This window comes from Notolabrus celidotus, chromosome 23, assembly GCF_009762535.1.
Source record: "Notolabrus celidotus isolate fNotCel1 chromosome 23, fNotCel1.pri, whole genome shotgun sequence".
Taxonomy (NCBI): domain Eukaryota; kingdom Metazoa; phylum Chordata; class Actinopteri; order Labriformes; family Labridae; genus Notolabrus; species Notolabrus celidotus.
Genome location: NC_048294.1, coordinates 13,296,758 through 13,314,957, shown reverse-complemented (window position 1 = coordinate 13,314,957; position 18,200 = coordinate 13,296,758). Strand labels below are relative to the sequence as shown.

General features: G+C 39.6%; 1 protein-coding gene across 3 annotated transcripts in view; it reads right to left on the bottom strand.

The window, feature by feature from the left end:
- The window catches only part of LOC117807546 (glucosidase 2 subunit beta-like), a 182,967-nt gene that overhangs the window by 19,822 nt on the left and 144,945 nt on the right, over positions 1-18,200 (bottom strand). For 2 of the 3 annotated variants that reach the window (XM_034676867.1, XM_034676869.1), the window contains one exon: positions 5,068-5,139. The exons of the other annotated variant lie outside the window; for it this stretch is intronic. In XM_034676867.1, the coding sequence (XP_034532758.1) occupies positions 5,068-5,139 (72 nt within the window). The remainder of the gene's footprint in view (positions 1-5,067; positions 5,140-18,200) is intronic. 3 annotated transcript variants of the gene reach the window in all.

Sequence of the window (18,200 nt, the reverse complement as noted above, 5' to 3'; positions counted from 1 at the left end):
TTACCAAGTCAAATTCCTTGTATGTTCAAGCATACCTGGCCAATAAAGCTGATTCTGATTCTGATTCTGATTGTGTTAAGAACAACAGCAGGTGTGAAAATTATTATTCAAAATTTTGGTTTAGCAGTTTTGGAAATGTGATGGCTCTTGTTCTTACAGATGGCATACTGAAAAGAGTCCATGAGTGAGAGCTAGGGCATGGAGATGGCTAGGTTGCCTTAGCTTCAAAGTAGAAAAGGGGGGTATGCAAGTCTCTGTAAAACCAGATTATGTTGTTATCTTATGTAGCTTAGCTTAAAAAACAAGAAATCCCTGCTTCCAATTTAAGTCTTTTGAAACCACAATCTTTTGGCTATATTAACACAGTTAGCTTTGATAATGGGACAGCTGTGGCTCAGTGGGTAGAGTCAGTCGTCTATCAATCGGAAGGTTGGCGGTACGATCCCAGCTTCGGCAGTCACATGCCATAGAGTCCTTGGGCAAGACACTGAACCCCAAATTCCTCCCGCTGTTGTTCAGCGGTGTGTGAATGTGTACGAATGATATCAGCTAATACTGATGGTCCCTCACTATTTTGCAGCCTCTACATCAGTGAGTGAAAGGGTGTGAATGGGTGAATTTGATAAGTAATGTAAAAGTGTTTGAGTGGTCAGAAAGACTAGATAAGCTCTATAAAAGTGCAAGTCCATTTACCATTTAGCTTTAAAAGAAGAAGTAACAGTTTTCAGGCCCAGTCTTTGTAAAACCAGACAATGGTGGCTGACATAGTTGAAAAACTAGAAGTCACTGCTTCTAGCCAAAAAAAATGCATGCAAGTCTCTTTAAAACCAACATGTTTACTAGTTTAGCTTAGCTTAAAAACTAGAAGTCATTGCCTTTGATCGATATATTGTATTTTAGTCTTTAAAAAAACAGAAAATGATGGCTCGCTTTACTTGGCTTCAGAAGGAGAAGTCACTGCTTCTGGCCAAAAAGCATCATGTAAGTTTATTTTGAGTTTATCAAACCATAATATGTTGATTTGCTAAGCCTAGCTTTAAAACAAGAAGTCACTGTTCCAAGCCAAAACAAAAAAGCCTGTTAGTCTTTGTAAACCAGAAAATGTTGTTTTTAGATACATCTTCGTAGGAATTAAATGGCATATGACCTATACTGGAAGAAAGGTGCATTTTGGTGAATTCTAGGCTAACTGTTTCCTTGACTTTAACTTTAACATAGATACTAAGTTAAATTAACCCAAGTTGAGCTAAAGTCGTTGTTATATTGCCAATGTGAGCTAATGCACATCAGAATGATTAGACTTCCTCTTTTTAAGAACTAAAGGGTCAAGAGCTTGAAATAATCCTAGAAAATAATTGTATTTTGGAGAGAGCTAAGATTATTGTTTCACTCTGCTTTTAATCTTTTTGTTAACTGAAGTAAAACTAAGTTTGGTTCAGCTGCTAAACTTAAGAAATAAAAATGAGAATGTCAATGATATTTCTTTCTTTATTCTCTTTTAAAAAAGTCATATTCTTTTATTCGAAGATACTAGAATGTTACAGTCTGAACTGCTTACATGCTGCTCTTCAACTTGTACCGTCTTGTCAGTCAAGAGGGGGAAATAAAAATATCATGTACCAAATACAAAAACTGACAGCAGTTACAGAAGAAACTCTGGTGTAATGATTTCCCTAACTGACTACATAAAAAAATAAACTGCTTAATAATACCACAAAATAATCTTGGAATTGAGTCGAAGCCCAACAATCTAGGGAACGTACCGTTATAAGCCTAAGCACATCAATATTTACCATCACCATAAGCACACGTACAGTTCAGCTGTCATGCTGTATGGAAAAATGTCAATACAGCTGAGGCTTGGGAGAAATAAGTTGGACATGCTGGTGACAAAAGCTGACCAATGTGCTGTTTACAGTACGAACCCTGCATGTGTGCGTGTGATAACTAACATACAATCATACACCTGATTTAAATGTGTTTATGTTTACTTTTCTGTTCAGCATTCAGCCAGCCTCTTGTTTGCTGTCCTGTCATTGCACCCACCATGACTGCCGTGGGTGGGGGTGGGTAGCAGGGACATTATGAAGATGGACGACGCTGTCAAAGCGAGATGGTGTTTGTCGCAATGCAAGCATTTTCTTCTACTCTATTATCATTATCATGGCTGATGTTATTGTTACAATGGCCATTTCAGGAAGCGGTTGAGCTGCTTCTACCGAAAGGCAGAAAAGCAAAATGGAAAACTGAGACATTGGAATTCAGGAGGTGAATATGAGTCGTATAATATCTACATTTAGAGATAATTGGGAGCATACAGTATGACTGCTGTGCCTTATGAAATCTTTACGGCTGTGTGTGTGTGGCCACAGTATAGAAGAAGGCAGCTATAGAAGGGCGTGTATAAGAAAGCTGATTTATTGCTCCTTGAGAACATTTGTAAACTTAATGGTCTAACACAAACTACGCTGCAAAACCAAGCATGAAGGAAGGTTAGAGCTCAGGGAACAATTCTAACTTTTATGAGCCTTGACACACTTCACAAACCGAGCTCCGGCCATGAGCGGTAATCAGAATTCAGTAGCAACAGCCTCTGCTTAATACTGCAGGAATGTAACATAACTAATCCAAATTAGCCGAAATGGTACGAGCAAGTATTAGCAATGTCATCGCCGCGGTAGTCACAGTTCCAGTTCACACTTTCCATCGACAGGCCACACATGTTAATGCCGGTTCTTCCTCTCTCCCTCTCTCCTCTTTTGGCATGCTTGTCCTTTAGGAGGCTGAAGCAGGTGTGATAAATGCTGCCGTTTAAATCAAAGCACTCCCCTCTCCCCCCTCAGCCCCTCTGGGGAAAAAGGAGGATGCCTCCATGCAGATTGATATCAGGAGGCCCAGCTATATCCTGCGAGCGCTGACTGATGGTCTGTCTGGATAAAAAATGAACTTTATTCCCTACGTGCGAGCTATGATTCATGTTACTCCCCACCCCCTCCTTGCCCCAAAACCATTTCACATATACCACTCTCTCTAGAAACAGTGCAGTTCATCATGTAGTGCTGCACCACTTGGCTAGAAAACCAAGGAAATACCAACCAAACACAATCAAACTAGCACCATTTCTTATAAATATGTTGGGGTAAAGAATTTATCTGCATCCTTCTACAACTAAATTGAGAAAAATGGCCATCCACAATATATTCTAACTTGAAGATTTCATTTGGAAAACAGATATATGTAATATATCATAACCATCCGCTCAAGTTGTGTTTGGCAGTGATTCTTTCCAAACAGAGTGACCATCTCGCATGAACAGGAGACGTGTTTGACCACTGGTTCTGTTTGGTCCCTCTGCCCTTCCATACCATCATGAGTGACAGGCAGGGAGAAGCGCCGGGGTCACATTACTCACAGTTAGCATTCTGTTCTTCCTCTTTCCTGCGCTATAAAACATGGTGAAGCATTTGCACTTTCCGCTCCAAAAGTGAGTGGGTAGTGTGGGAGGCGGCGGTGCAAAAAGAACACAGCCCTGCTTCAGACTCCAATTAATTTGCCATCTGAAAGCAAAACTACATGTGCATGTGGAGATAATTGCTAATAAATTATCTTTAATGTCTCACTCCGGCTGCCAAGAGAAGACGAGTCAAGCCTAATGGCATCACAACTCAGATGAGATAAAATGTTTTGACACTTTGTTGCAAATTTCCCGTGGTCATCTATGCCTCTATATTGTGTTTTTGCCAAACAAATTGTTAGCTTATGTCCCGGCTACTACCAAAAACAGCACGGTAATTGAATCCCCCTATTTGGGGCGGAGTTGCTGCAACTCATAAAAGCTTTTTCTCAGAGAGGTGTCAATGTCGATGGAATACGTTTCTATAATTACAGCCTGGGAAAGTGTCGGATCACTGACGGTTAACTCTAATGAGAGATTGGACAAAGACAGAGAGGAGACATCCCATAATTATCACCTCAAATCTAAAATTCATAGACAAGAAAAAGTGAAAAACAAGGAAAACATCAGGATGATGTACAGATGTTTTTTTCTTTGTCTGACTGACAAAGATGGTACAACTATGAATAGACAGAAAAGGTAGAAAGATCGGTATAGAAATACACGGCTATTGTTTCAAATCAGAAGGTAGAAGAAATCAAGATCACTTCAAGTCACTGAGTTCTGTTTGTGCTGATCCCTTAGAACAATTTCACTCCCAATCAGGAAACACACACTCGTGGGGAACAAAGAGAAAGAAAAAAAAGCCTGCCTTGCGAGATCTAAAGGTCTGTTTCTATGGGGACTGAGTGGCATCTTTCATCGCACACAGGCATTTTGATACACACTGATGTCCAGCAGTCGACACAGCCAATCCCGAGGGGATGGTAAAAGGCCAGAGCGTAATCCTTTAGATGAAATTGAAACCCTTCGAGGCCGAACCAGGCAGAGGAAATACAACCCCAGCAGTATATGAAACTCGCCCTGTGTTTGTCATTGATCAAAAGGTATTAAAACTATAATAGAGATGTGTTAGCGATTGATTAAAGGTCATATGAAGCCTAACAGAGATTGAATAAGATTTTTGTAAAAATCGATTGCGTTAATATTATTCCTCGGGTAACTTCATATGAACACTATAACAATGATTTAAGAGCTTTCATTGGAGTGCTGCGGAGGGATTTGTTCAGGGTCATTCATGAAATGAAAATTGCTGTCAAGTGAATTTATCTAATTGGTCTAAATAAGATGAACTGAAGTCTTTTGGTGAACAACAAGGACATCCAAACATATGTTGGATTCCTAAAGTTTTTGTAAAATAAATGCAACCTTTTTCTTCATTTTAGTGGTGTAAAACTATTCAGCCAGTGACTCTAAATGTCAAAGCACATAGTGTACTCTCAGTGCATTAAAGTTTCTAGAAAAGTGTCCCTCAGAGTGTAAATGTTAAACTGATAACACCTAGTCCTCAGTACTGGGTTTAAAATATCATCTCTGTCTAAGTCGTTCAATGGCCAGTGATTGTTTGGGATTTAACCTCTGGAGACAAAAGATGACATGATTGAGGTACTTACCCCAATGAGACCTCTGTTCCTGCTGTGCTCTTCTGTGTGACTTGATTGAACGGGCACAGGGTGTAAGTGTACCTACAGAGGGGAAAAACACAATGTCCACGTTGAGAAAACTGGAACTCAAGATCCAATCAATGCATAATTTTACTTTTTGTCACAAAGGTTCTCATGTTGGTCTGTGATTATCACTGAATTGTACAGGCTATTCACAGGTATTAACCACTTTGAGTTTATCAGCTTTAAAGAGCGAATTAAAGCTAAATGCAAAAGTTTTATATATACAAGGGTTATTGTTAGTGGAAGTACTGTATCTGCAAAGGGAAATGTGTTGCAAAAGGATATCTATTAAATACTCAATAATAAAGATACTTCATGTTAAAAAAAAAATGTAGTATAAGTATTAAACTTCAGTGTCCTGACAGAAGTTGCAGCTCTGAAGACTGAACACTACCAAAATATTTAAAAGCCCTCTACAGGGAACCTAATGGAAACAGCAGAGAATCATCAGCGTAGAAACTGTCTTACGAGATGAAAACACAATACCTTGTGTTAAAAATAGGGATGTGATTAAAGTATAAAATCAACTCTTTTTTTTTGTAATTGTTTGCTATTTTGTCCCTTTCAGAACACCATAGTCAAGCCGCCACAGCATCTTCCTGCTTCCTGCTGCATCTTTTATGGAAATAACATTACCACTGCACTTTTGAACTCCCAGACAGCTCAGTTGACAAGTTAAAGCTGCTGTTGGTAGGAATGGTGTCAAAAACGTTACTTTTTTGGTGCTGGGTTTGGAGAAAAGGTCATAATACCAATCCGTACTCATCGGTAAGTTAAGTAATTTGAGACTATCACGAAATCTCTGTGTTTCCAATGCCTTTGTATCTAGCAATGTTATTATTCCCCTAGTTCCCATTATGATGGACTAATCATAGCTCATCTCCAATCCTCTGTCCTGATTGGTTGAGTGGGGGTCCCACTACGTCACCCTGATTAGCTGGGAAGCCACTACTTCCTCATAGAACGCGCACAACGATTGTTTGTGGGTGGGGATACGGGAGCAGAGAGGGGAGGGGTAGTGTTGACATCCGAAATCTCTCTCTGAACTGATGTTTATATCACGCCTACCATCACGGGGCTAGCACCTACTAGTTATTCAGGTGTTGCTAATCAGACTGATGTCAGCGAACAACCACATCACAAAAGCCGGCAGAGCATTATTTTGGATTGTGAAAATAGCAACGGACTTGTGGATAAAACTTAACTGGACGCCCAACGAATGGATGGATACTGATCAAACCTTTTTTTTAATCCTCAGCAGGATTTAAGTAAATGGTTAGTTGGCAGCTTGTAGGGGAACATTGTAGTGTATTACCGCAAAATAAGGCCAATATTTTGAGATGGTGGAGACTAAAATTGAGTTTAAAGAAGAAGAAACTAAAACAGGCAACTGCAACATCTAGACGTTTATGTCAGCAACTGTTTGCTCATAGTATAGTAAGCCTTATAGGGCCATAGTGCATCAAAGTTTAAGTAGCGTAGGTTAAAATGAACAAGAGTTCAGTGGAAAAAAACTAAACTTATGCTGCAAGCAGGCGAGTACAGTGAGAGTAAAAGTCAAGAACCAAAGTAGAAATATTGAACGATGACACTCTGTCAAGGTTCAGTGGCTTCCTACTGGGACATAATACGGAAAGGATCTACCAGCCACCCACAGCTCTTCCACCAAGGCAAAGAGGAGTCCAAAGGAGTTAGCAATTAGCAGAGTCCATCACTAATGTACTTGCTGGGGATAGAGCTCGAAAGCTGAGGCAGATCACTAGCTCCAGTAACAGACTGATCAAAGACCTCAATGGCGAATCAGACAGGGGGAAAGGCAGCCCGGCTCTTTTCTTTGACATTTGAACCGTTACACTGACTGCTATAAAAGAGCAGAAGATGCCCAGACAGCCACAGAAGAGAGAGAAAAGGGAAGAGAGAGTAAATGAGTGAGTGAGAAAATGCAGGGCGGAGGGAAAGAAATGGCTGCAGCGTAAGTAGACGTGGGCCAGGAAGTGCAGAGGGGGGATCAAAAGCTGTAAAGGAAAAAAGTAAGATGAAAGAAAAGAAAATGATGAACATCAGAGAGAGGGGAGGATAGTGGGAGAGAGGTAAAGTGATTGGCTGCCGACTTCTGCTTGTTTGTGGATTGCATTAAATGCTCCTCATCTCAGAGACTTTCGTTAGGCGTTTATCTTTTCATGTACACTGTATGTTTTGACTGGGATGGCCCCTCCTCCCATTCGCAAGACAGGCAGAGAAAAACATAACAGAAGCATCTTTTTGACTGCAGAGTAAGCAGTACAGCTCAGGGTTGAATTAAATGTGCCTCACCATGACTAAGCCTGTTGAGAGTCCTTTGCCCCTCTGAGATATTTGACACTGTGCAGCAAGGTTCCTACTGGGGTGTTTTCTTATTTATTTGTATTTGTATTAATTGTCACACTGTATACTCTGACACCATTCTAACAGCACTGTCTGTCTGCTGGACAACAACTTTGGTCCACGATGAAATATTTCAACAGCTGTTGGAAGCGTTACTAGAAGTTCTGTACGGACTAGGGATGGGAATTTATACGATTTTATCAATGTCAATGCCATTATCGATTCTGCTTATCAATCCAATTCCCAGTGTTGTAGTCGAGTCCCCAAATCCGAGTCCGAGTAAAGTCCTCAGTCCTAATGATTTGAGTCTGAGTCCAAGTCGAGTCCTCACTGATAATATTATATATTACAAAGAGGGCAGCCATTTGAATCCAAACTATTGACTGTTAGACTGGCTGTGTGGGACCTTTTGGATGTGTAAGAAACACATTTATTTCATTAACATTAGTGTTGGAGCTATTTCCATCATGTTGTGCCATAAATATTAATTATTCTAATATATTCATAATCATTTTACTTTATGTCATTTATTTGTTGTTGTTTATATTAATGGCAATGTCATGAACATTATTATTATTATATTTTAGTAGGCATTTTGATAGTTTGATTGTTTTCACCTGGATGGGCAGGTAAGATAGGAGTGGCGAACACAGGGAGAGGTGAATGTTAGACGTTAGAGCACGAGAACGCTACAGACTGTTTGGTGATAAAACTATCTTGTTTAATGTGACATCAGAGAATCTGCAGTTTTTCCTGGACATTTAAAATGTGTCTGATCCTGTACGATCCGCTCTCCCCCTGCGCTGTTGCCGGTTTGATTGTCAGTTACAGTTTTAGTAAATTGACAAGGTCTAACTGCCACTGCAGTGAGATTCTAATGAAATCCTGCAGGTGTGTCTGGGCATTAATTTATGAATGAAGCCACAGCGCTGTGTGCCGTGCGTAAATGCGCGCCACGCTTCAGTTGATGAGGGGACGCGCTCAGAGATTCAGCTGCACTGGGATCACTGCCGGTGTCCAATAAACTCAGCCCTAACAATATTAATCAGAATTCTAACTAATCAAACAACTTAATAACTTTGGTTTAGTTATTTTAGTCGCTAATATTACCGTTATACTAACACAGTAAAGTGATGAACGGTCTCAAGAAACTTAAGCATCTCTCTCACTTTTCGGTTCATCCTGTACAGATGTCTGTTAAAGTTTGAGCTTGTCTCTTTCCTTGGTGGGTCTCCTAAATATCCAACATGTTGCTCTGCTCTCGCTGCATTTACTGTGAAATCTTTGAAAAAAAATGCTCAGCTGGTAGCATCTTTTAATCCTGGCAGAGACGTCACGTGAACGCAAATGCAAGCGAACGCTCGTGCCAGCCCTCGCTCTGAACGGAATACATTTTATGAAACATACAAAATCTAACATGAACATTAAAACAGTTGGTATAAATATATAAGCCCGAGTCCTCCTCTCTATCATCCGGGTCCTTTTGCAGTCAATGCTCGAGTCCGACCCCAAGTCCGAGTCATCAACGCTCGAGTCCAAGTCAAGTCACGAGTCATCAGTGCTCCAGTCCTAGTCCAAGTCACGAGTCCTGCAAAACGTGACTTGACTTGGACTCTAGTCCGAGTCCTGGACTCGAGTACTACAACACTGCCAATTCCTTATCAATTCTCCTAACGATTCCTGAGTATTTTTTTGAGGGGAAAAAAGTAGTTCTACACAGTCTTCCCCACCAAAAGGAACCATTTTATTTTAGGACTTATAAGACTGAACATGAACGTATTCAACTTGAACATACTGAACAATAGGTTGACCTCATCCTCAGCCCCGTGAGTCCGGACGTGGCCCCTGGAGCCTGGAGGAAAAGACCTTGAATTTGGAGAGAAAAAACGCTTTTCCTCCGGGGGTCATCGCGGAGGTATTTTACCTGCTCTCGGTGCCTCATTTTCGGGCGTGTGAGTCCGGACGTGGCCCGTTGAGCCTGGAGGAAAATACTTTGAATTTCCTCGTGGTTGAAGGAGTTCTGTGTCGCAGAGTGTGTGACGTAATGCAACGTACCGTGGCGTGACATGACATTGTGAAATGAATCGTTAAGAAGAATCGATAACATTTGAGGTGTACAATTCCGATGGAATTGATCAATTGGAACCGGTTCTAAGTCGGATCCGGTTTTCGATTCCCACCCCTAGTACTGACATTTATGATCCTCAGAGGATGACCCCCATTTTAACTGAACCATGCTTTGTTCTTCATAGCTTTCAATACGTTGATGATTTTTTGCTTCTTTGGACTCATGAATATACATTACACTGACATTTTGAAGACATCATTGATGGTGCCCAGAGGATAAGTCCTATTGATTAAATTACATCTTAAAAATTACTGTCCTGATTCAAACTAATCACTTCTCATAATAAATATCAAAACATTTCCAAGATGGATTGGAATGAAATTTTGTACATATATACATGTTCCTCAGAGGATGAATTATTATAACCATGATCCTCTTATCACTTTAGTACGTCCATGAGTTTGCAGTTTGTGGTTTCAGGAGTATTTTCACAACAGTTATTGGATGGCTTGCCCTAAATTTTGGTACAAACATTCATGTTTCCCTGAGGATGACTTCGACTTTTTCCATCAAAGACCTGATTTGTTCTGTTGAGTGTATATCAGACTGCAAATATTGTGTTTTCGTGAAATGACTCCACAACTTGTGGATTTTTGGGAAATGAATGCTACCCAGAGGATGGATCATTAGGATTTTGATGCCCTGTGATCCTCTGATTGCCACAAAAATGCAGACTTTTGTGGTTTTGAGAGAAATACAATAATCTAACTTTAACATTTTTGGGGGGAAATTGGAGAAGATGCTCCCCAGATGTTGAACTGCTATACCATTGGTGATTTCTTAACTTTCTAAAGCAGGTTAAATCTGGTTGGGTTTTTTGTTGTTGTTGTTGTTGTTGTTTGTCTGTTCTGCTTTATCTTTTGTTTATTCTATTTGAATTTTTTTAATTTTTAATTTTTAGTGTATTGTCATAATTTGTGTGTCTTTATTTGAATGTTTGTAAAAAATTAATACATTTCAAATCATAAAAAAAACTTTCTAAAGCAACCTCATTGGTTACTTGAAAAACCAATACATACCAAAATGGCCTTCCAAATGAATCTCCGCTATACTCTGTTAAGTTCTCAATCAAATGGGACAACGTGGTGAGCAGGAAAATAATACATATCATTTGTCCAATTTAACATTTAAGTTAAGCAATACTGTACTCAACTACAGCCTTACAGACCTGCTAGCCTGGCTGTAGACTCTTGGTCTCTTTCTTTGCTTCAAGAAAAGCCAGGAATTGGTTAAAGGTTTCTTCACAGCTGGCCTTGGCCTCATCAAAGACACTCAACACCCTCAGTTAGCTCTAGTATTATGACAAGTAAGCTGGACACCCACGCTGCAGGACCAAAGGAGATCTTACATAACTGCTTCATGGTAGCTGGAACATAATTTAAAACTCATCAGTGTTTTGGTCCATAATCTACCAGTTACAAACTTTTAAAGAACCAAATAAATGCCTGATAAAATACTGTGCAGTCTACCAAATTGACTCCACTGGTGAATACATTAATATTCAAATAAGTAAAGAAGAATTCCCTCTTGACACTGGCTTTATTGTTTATCATACAAGCCATCTGATTCATTAAGTTTGTAAGGCAGGTGTTCCAGCTACAACAAACATCCTCATCTGAGCCTAGAAACAGATGGCAGCTGATAGACAGAGGTATAGTGAGCACAGGAAGGGGGGAAGGAAAAGGGGTAACGCAGTGAAAAAGCAATCAAATGAGCCTCATGTGGGAGTACCCCTGTATGTCTGTACCTCTCTTCTGCTTTTCTATCTCCCGCTCTCTTACCCTCAAGGCAAAGCCATCCATCCCTGCCCACTTTTGCTGACATGCCAGCAATGCACAAAAATTAGAATTAAAAAAAGGCCTGAATACTTGTGTGTGGGGGGGGACTGCAGACTGACCTTGGATACTCGCCTCCATGTGGCAGCTTCAGAGAAAACAAAAGTAGGCAAGGCTATGCTGAGTATGTGTTGGTGGGTAAAAAAAAGGAAATTTGGAAAGTTTAGAAATGCCGAGCCAAACATGGGGACGGAGATGTAGGTTGATTAGCTGTCCGTCTCCATGACAGACATTTCACATTGTGTGTTATATAAATGGAACGCAGCAGAAAGGTCAAACAGGCACATTTATACAAAACCATCCCTCGCTCTACTTAAGCAACAGAGTGACACGAGGGAGGAAATGTCCTCTGCGATGGACGAGCGGTGACAGAGCCTCAGAGGAGATGAGACTGACAGGGGGTTTCTTATTCTAAGAAAAAGCCAGACAAGACAGAGGAAAACAGAAGGATAACAAGAAATTAAAGTGCGCAAAAAAAGAGTGGGAGAGAATCAGGGAGTGCGGGTGGTGATGCCGAGCATGATTCATCAACTGTACAAGCCGGGAATATGTCAGATGATGACGCGCAGCAAGGGAGACACTGGGCGGAGGATACAAAGGATGAGAAAGTACCAGACGAGAAGAACTTGTTGGGTCACTGATTAAACCTTTCACAATAATTTGAAGGCTTTGACGAGCAACAGATCAGAACTGACAGCAGTGATCCTCCCATTTGGATCTAGAACTTGAATCTATGTCTTTTTTTATGTTTCCCACATTGGATCTGTCATGGTCTCACAATACAGCTCACACAGTAGCCTTAATAAGTTGGTAGCCAGTGTCATTCTTTGGCAGGTGACACACACAGTATGAGAATACACTGTAGATGTCCTTGAGGATTTATTTCATGCTTCACTGGATCAGACTGCAGGCTCGGTGAAAAAAATCCGCAAGTTTTCTTTTTCAGTGAAGTTCATGCACCTCGCACTTTTCTTGTTTTACTATTTAACATAGAAAACAGTAACAATATAATAATTGATGAGAATGTATACTTTATTAAAGCTAAACTGAAGTCAACTTGATGGTCAAAATTGCTCTGAAGCTTGGTTCCCTTGAAATTATGCAAATATCTGTACTGATGAACCAGCCTTCATGTGTATAGAATTCACCTTTGATGCCTTTTATGAGATCCCTTACCCTCCTTCGGTTTATGGTGAATAGCTCTTTGGTGGTATTACTGAATTACAACAATAAAGTGATACTGCATGTTGGTATTCATACAAAAACTAGGAATGACATGCATTAATACTTCAACTTTCAGTTTTTATCATAATATTAATTTACCACTGGAAGCACCACTGGAAGGACTGCAAGCTAAACTGATGCTAACATTTGCTTAGCTTGTATTTCTCGCTTCTTTTTAAGTTAGCTGTCCATCAGTATTAACCAGGAGCCCAAAGGAAGGCCTTGAAGCAACACTACAGGATTAATAGTATGTAACTGTTCTTTCATTCCATGTATTGTACACTATTGCAGTGGTACTAAGTTCTCACCTTCCTGATTCAGGGAACATGGAACGTCGTTAGATAAAGTGAGATAGAAGGCAACAAGCACATATAAAAGTCTTTGAGTGTTTAACTGAACAGAAAAAAAGATTGAAGGTGTCAGAAAAGTGAGGAAAACTCATCTTTTTGCTCCTTTTACTTTTTTCTTCAGCTGCAAAATATCACATCTCAACTTTTTATTAGTTATTTTTGTTGTGTAAATTGTTACTCTGTTCTTAGCGCTGACTTGATATTGTGATGTGTTTGTAGAGATCCACTGGTGTAACCGTAGTAGTGACGTCTAGCCCCACCTGCTAGCCAAACAAACATTGAATTGTATCGATAATAGGGATGTACATTTTAAGTATTTTTCGTGATCGATTTTTGAAATTGTTAACGATCAATCATCGATTAATCATTAAAAAAAATAAAAAAAAAATATATATATATATTATGTGAAAAAAAGGCCAAATACGTTTTTTCCATGAAAATTATATTTTCTACAGCAACAAAATGCATATCACTGACATTATTGAATACGGGTACATGTTTAACACTGATTATCAACAATCAGGCTCATAAAAATATTCTCCGCGGACATAGTCTTATAATGTGAAGACTCATTCTACTCACAGAAACGTACTTCAGACTCACAGTGTCCAGTTTTCTGCTTACTCGTTCTTATTGAGAAAAATAAACATGTGTTTTATTCGATCAGGTGTCAGCCGGGAGTGCAACCGAGTCATAATCAGTCCAGCAGCAGAAAAGCCCAGACGGCTCTGATGTTGCTGGTCTGAGAAACACAGCGTACTAGCAATTCCAACCAGTCTGTTAGATTTGTATCTAAAGGTGGGGAAATGTCCTGTTTAAAGTTGTCAACCTTCGTGTTGTTGTTGGCAGCAGTTGCGTATTGATCATCTTTAAAAACTGGATACATATCACTCAGCTGCAGCCGCCAGATGAGCGTCTCCGCTGTGCACAACACCTTTAACAGCTGATTCACATCGAAACATGCTTTAAACTTAAAACACCTCCCTGATAGATGAATGTAATATGAGACCACATGTTGTCGGTTCCACATGACGGAAAATTGAAAACAAAAATTGCGTGTTTCCAGTAATTTCTTAACAATCAATTAATTGATAATCGATTAATTGTTTGCATCCCCAATCGATAATAAAGGAAATATTGCTCAGGACAAAGTGTAACAGCGTCTTTTGTTGGTGTGGAGCGGACACTTGCGTTTACGGAAAATTCAATGAGATATAGTTTGTGTTGTTATACAGCAGCCAGTCAGGAAAGTTATAAATGTTGGCCTCACTTCTGGGGAGCTGTCATGTCATCTCTCTCTCTCTTCTTTTAAAATAGATTATTTGCATGCAGCAAACCACGAGTGTAGCCTCTGTACATGGGGTGCCTGATCTACCAACTCATCTAAACTGGCACACAGCCCATCTTTTTTAAGTTATTGGTTGTTAGAGTTAGCAAAGAGGGCCAAAGCTGCAAAGACAAAGTCCCAAGTTGTTAAAAATATATTTGACAATCGATTATTTAAGGAGGGGTAGCAGTCTTTTATGGGGGGGTATTAGTACTGCTCTCAAGGGGGAGTAGTAATACATAAATAATGGGTAAAGAGTAATCAGATTACATGTGATTAGATTACTTTATTAGGAGTAATAGAAATAATGTCATTAGATTATTGAGTAATCAAATTACATGTATTAAGTTTACTCTGGAGAAAGTAATCTAATTACATGTACTTTGATAATTTAAGAAAATAATCTGATTACAATAACTGTCTACTCTTAAGAAAGTAATCTGTAAAACCAATTACATTCAACTATTTCAGACTTTCTGTTACACACGGGGGCTGAATGTAAAAAAAAATCTAAGTGTTTATTCCTCAGTCCACTGAGATTCAGAGAGAGACAGCAATTAAGCCCGTCTCCCTGTAGACTTCTATGTGACGGTGTGGGTGGAGTTCACTGAGGGTGACACTGCAAACTGCACCAACCTCAACACTAGCTAATTGGTTTACAGGTAACAAAGTATACATTCAACTGGCATGCCAGAGGTTAAAGGTGACTCAGCTTTATTAATGAGACATGCTTAATTGTTTAGCAGCAAACTTTGAAGGGGGTTAACACTGCATGGAGAAACCTAGGGTCAAAAGAAGAATGTGTTTTAATAACAGATTATACCGCAGATCACATTCTACTTTTAGTAGCTGTATTAATTTATTTATTTTCCTTTTGTTCCTCTTCATGTTGTTGGTCATTTGTATGCTTTCGTGCAGAATTGTCAAGAGTCAAGGTAGCATTTTGCTTCATTCAATTAAAGTACTTTAAACTAGAGAGGGTGAGAAGGTGAAGACCTGTAATATTGGACATAAAAAGTAAATGGTGTTATTGTTAGTGAGATGAATCTCAGGAAAAATACACCCTTGAAACACAGCATTGAATCTCCAAAATTAATGAGCGTCTCCCTCTGTTGAGCTATGAGTAATTGTGAGAGATAAAAATTAATTGCTTTAGCACCTTTTTCATGCCACACACAAGATGTTTTTAAATTAAAGGCTTGTAACAGTCACATTCACACAGATACAAAGGAACTGCTCTGGTGACAAATATCATCTGCCTAACCAGAATGGAAAACAAATAAAATACAGAGGAAATTGTTTTCTTCCTCTATAATATCTAAACTCCAACTTCTGTTATTCTGTGGTTAGAAAAGGAAGCATAGTGAATGTACAGAAAAGAGTTACCCTTAAACTTGCTTTAAGTTAGTGGTTTAGTTACTATGAGATCAGAATGGATGTATCATAACCAAACTGAACTCAATGGACTAGTTCAACAATTAAGGACATTTACTTATTTGTTTTAACTTGTGGACGAGGAGAAATAATCCCAGTTTTGACCTGTCCTCTCTTACCTCTCTTTCCATGGGCGAGTAAGTGGAGGTAGAGCATACAGCCTAACTCTTGCCAAAACAGGCCTCTGGCTCCCTTCCATGTCCTCTTTTCAACCTCTCTTTCATTTTTCCCTCCTTCTCTTCCCTCATGGAAATGACACAGTAAGGGGAGGTAGAGCATATAGACTTACCAAGTGAGGGTGAGCTCTTGCCAAAACAGGCTTCTGGCTGCCTTCCCTGTCCTCTTTTCAACCTCACTTTCCATCTTTCCATCTCCTTTTTCTCATTTAAATGATAGAGTAAGTGGAGGTAGAGCATACAGCCTTACCCATGTGAGGGTGAGCTTTAGCCAAAACAAGCCTTTCACCCTGGCTCTGCCTTCCCTGCCATCTTTCTTACCTCTCTCTCATCCTCCAACTCCTCTTTTACCTCACAGAAATGGCAGAGTAAAAGGAGGTAGAGCATCCAGCCTTACCCAGTTGGTATACAGCCTTTCACCCTGGCTCTGCCTTACCTGTCCTCTTTCTTACCTCTCTTTCCATGTTTCCCTCCTCTCTTCCCTTGTAGAAGTGGGTAAATCAGGGGAGGTAGAGCATACAGCCTAACCAGGTGAGGGTGAGCTCTTGCCAAAACAGGCTTCTGGCTGCCTTCCCTGACCTCATTGCAACCTCACTTTCCATCTTTCCCTCCTCTAAGGCAGAGTAAAGGGAGGTACAGCGTACAGCCTTACCCAGTGAAGATGAGCTTACGCAAAACAAGCTTCTCACTCTGAATTCAATATTAAAGGTAATGAGATATTATGAGTAGTAATGAGACAAAATACTTTATTTCCAGCTAGCTAGCTAATGGTTACATCAGTCGGCTTATGCTAAACTAAGCTAATCGGTTGCCAGTTTTGTCATCATATAAAACAGACAGAAAGTTGTGTTCTTCTCTAAGCAATAACAAGAATTGACACTTTTCCTATATTCATTCAGTGTAAACAAAATGTACCCTTCTGTAACAAGAAGCTCTTTTATATATAGTTCTTTGGCTTGAAATTGACATTCAGCAGTCTTTTAGAACAAGGTTTCCACAAACAAAGTGTTACATTTGGACAAAATCCCACTTTCAGTGAGTGAAGTTAAACTGATAGCAGCCTAAATCAATATTGAATCATCCAACCTGCTTGTAAAGGCTGCAGGGCTGTGTAGCACCTGTGTGTCCTTTAATCAGCAGATCCAGCTTTAAACCCCTGACTCAACACGTCCACTCTCCTGGAGAAGTGTTCTTAGCGGAGGTTATCGCAGCATTTCAATAGGTGATTGTGATACCCTAATTTAAACTACAGTAAAGACCTAACGTACAGACCAAACAAAAGACCTGACAGCCGTTCTTGATTATAGCCCTGTGTGCCTTTTCTATTTTTTAACATTATAGCTAAGAATAAAATGAGCACCTGGTAAAGGGCATTCCCAGGACTACACTCAGATAAGTGCTGATGAGGTGAGTTTTTGAACTTGCAAAAATGCAGAGCTAGTGATGCTACAAGATGTTTTATTGTGCTTGTTTTTGGCTGTTTCTTCTCTGATGCAGCTGCTAGTTTAGTTCTATGTTGAAATTATCTTTGACTAAAATCTGAACACCACTCAGGTATTTGCTCACATGGGGTGTGCACCTTTTGGAATATGGATGAGTCAGTATTTTCACTTCTAAAATGTCTTTAATCAAACTTTGGCTGTCTTCTATTAACAAAATTACAAGTTAATAAAACAAGACTTTACTGTACTTTCATAAAACAATGTAGAGAAGGCTTTTCCTATTTTAAGAGCAGTCGCCTCCAGTACAGTAGTTTTTTTTCTCCTTTTCCAGGGAGTGCATCTAATATAAGAGCACCTACTGTGAAACATGAAGGTGGGAGTGAGACACTTTGATTTATGTCTTGGTGGGGAAAAAGTTCTGCAGTGTTTCTCCCACAGTGAAAGTGTAAAAGTACAGCTATTATGAAAGTTATACTTTTCAAATGTTCAGCTTCTTGAACCTAATGTGTGATTATGGAATCGAATTTGAATAGAGTACCTGATACTGCAAAGAATTCTCGGTTTCCAGGATTCACATAGTATCAAAAGTAGTCGTAACGTCTTTGTGAGATTGGGTCAGTGCAACTCTTTTTCTTGATAATATAAGTTCATCCTTTAAGAGCCACTTTAAAAGAAGACATTCTCAAGTGTATGCCATTTTTCAGTATACCTTCATTTTCCACATGGCCAGCCACAGATGCAGGCCTGGGTAGAACGCTGTACACTGTTTTTACTACTCGTCTGATTGAAGTTCACTTTC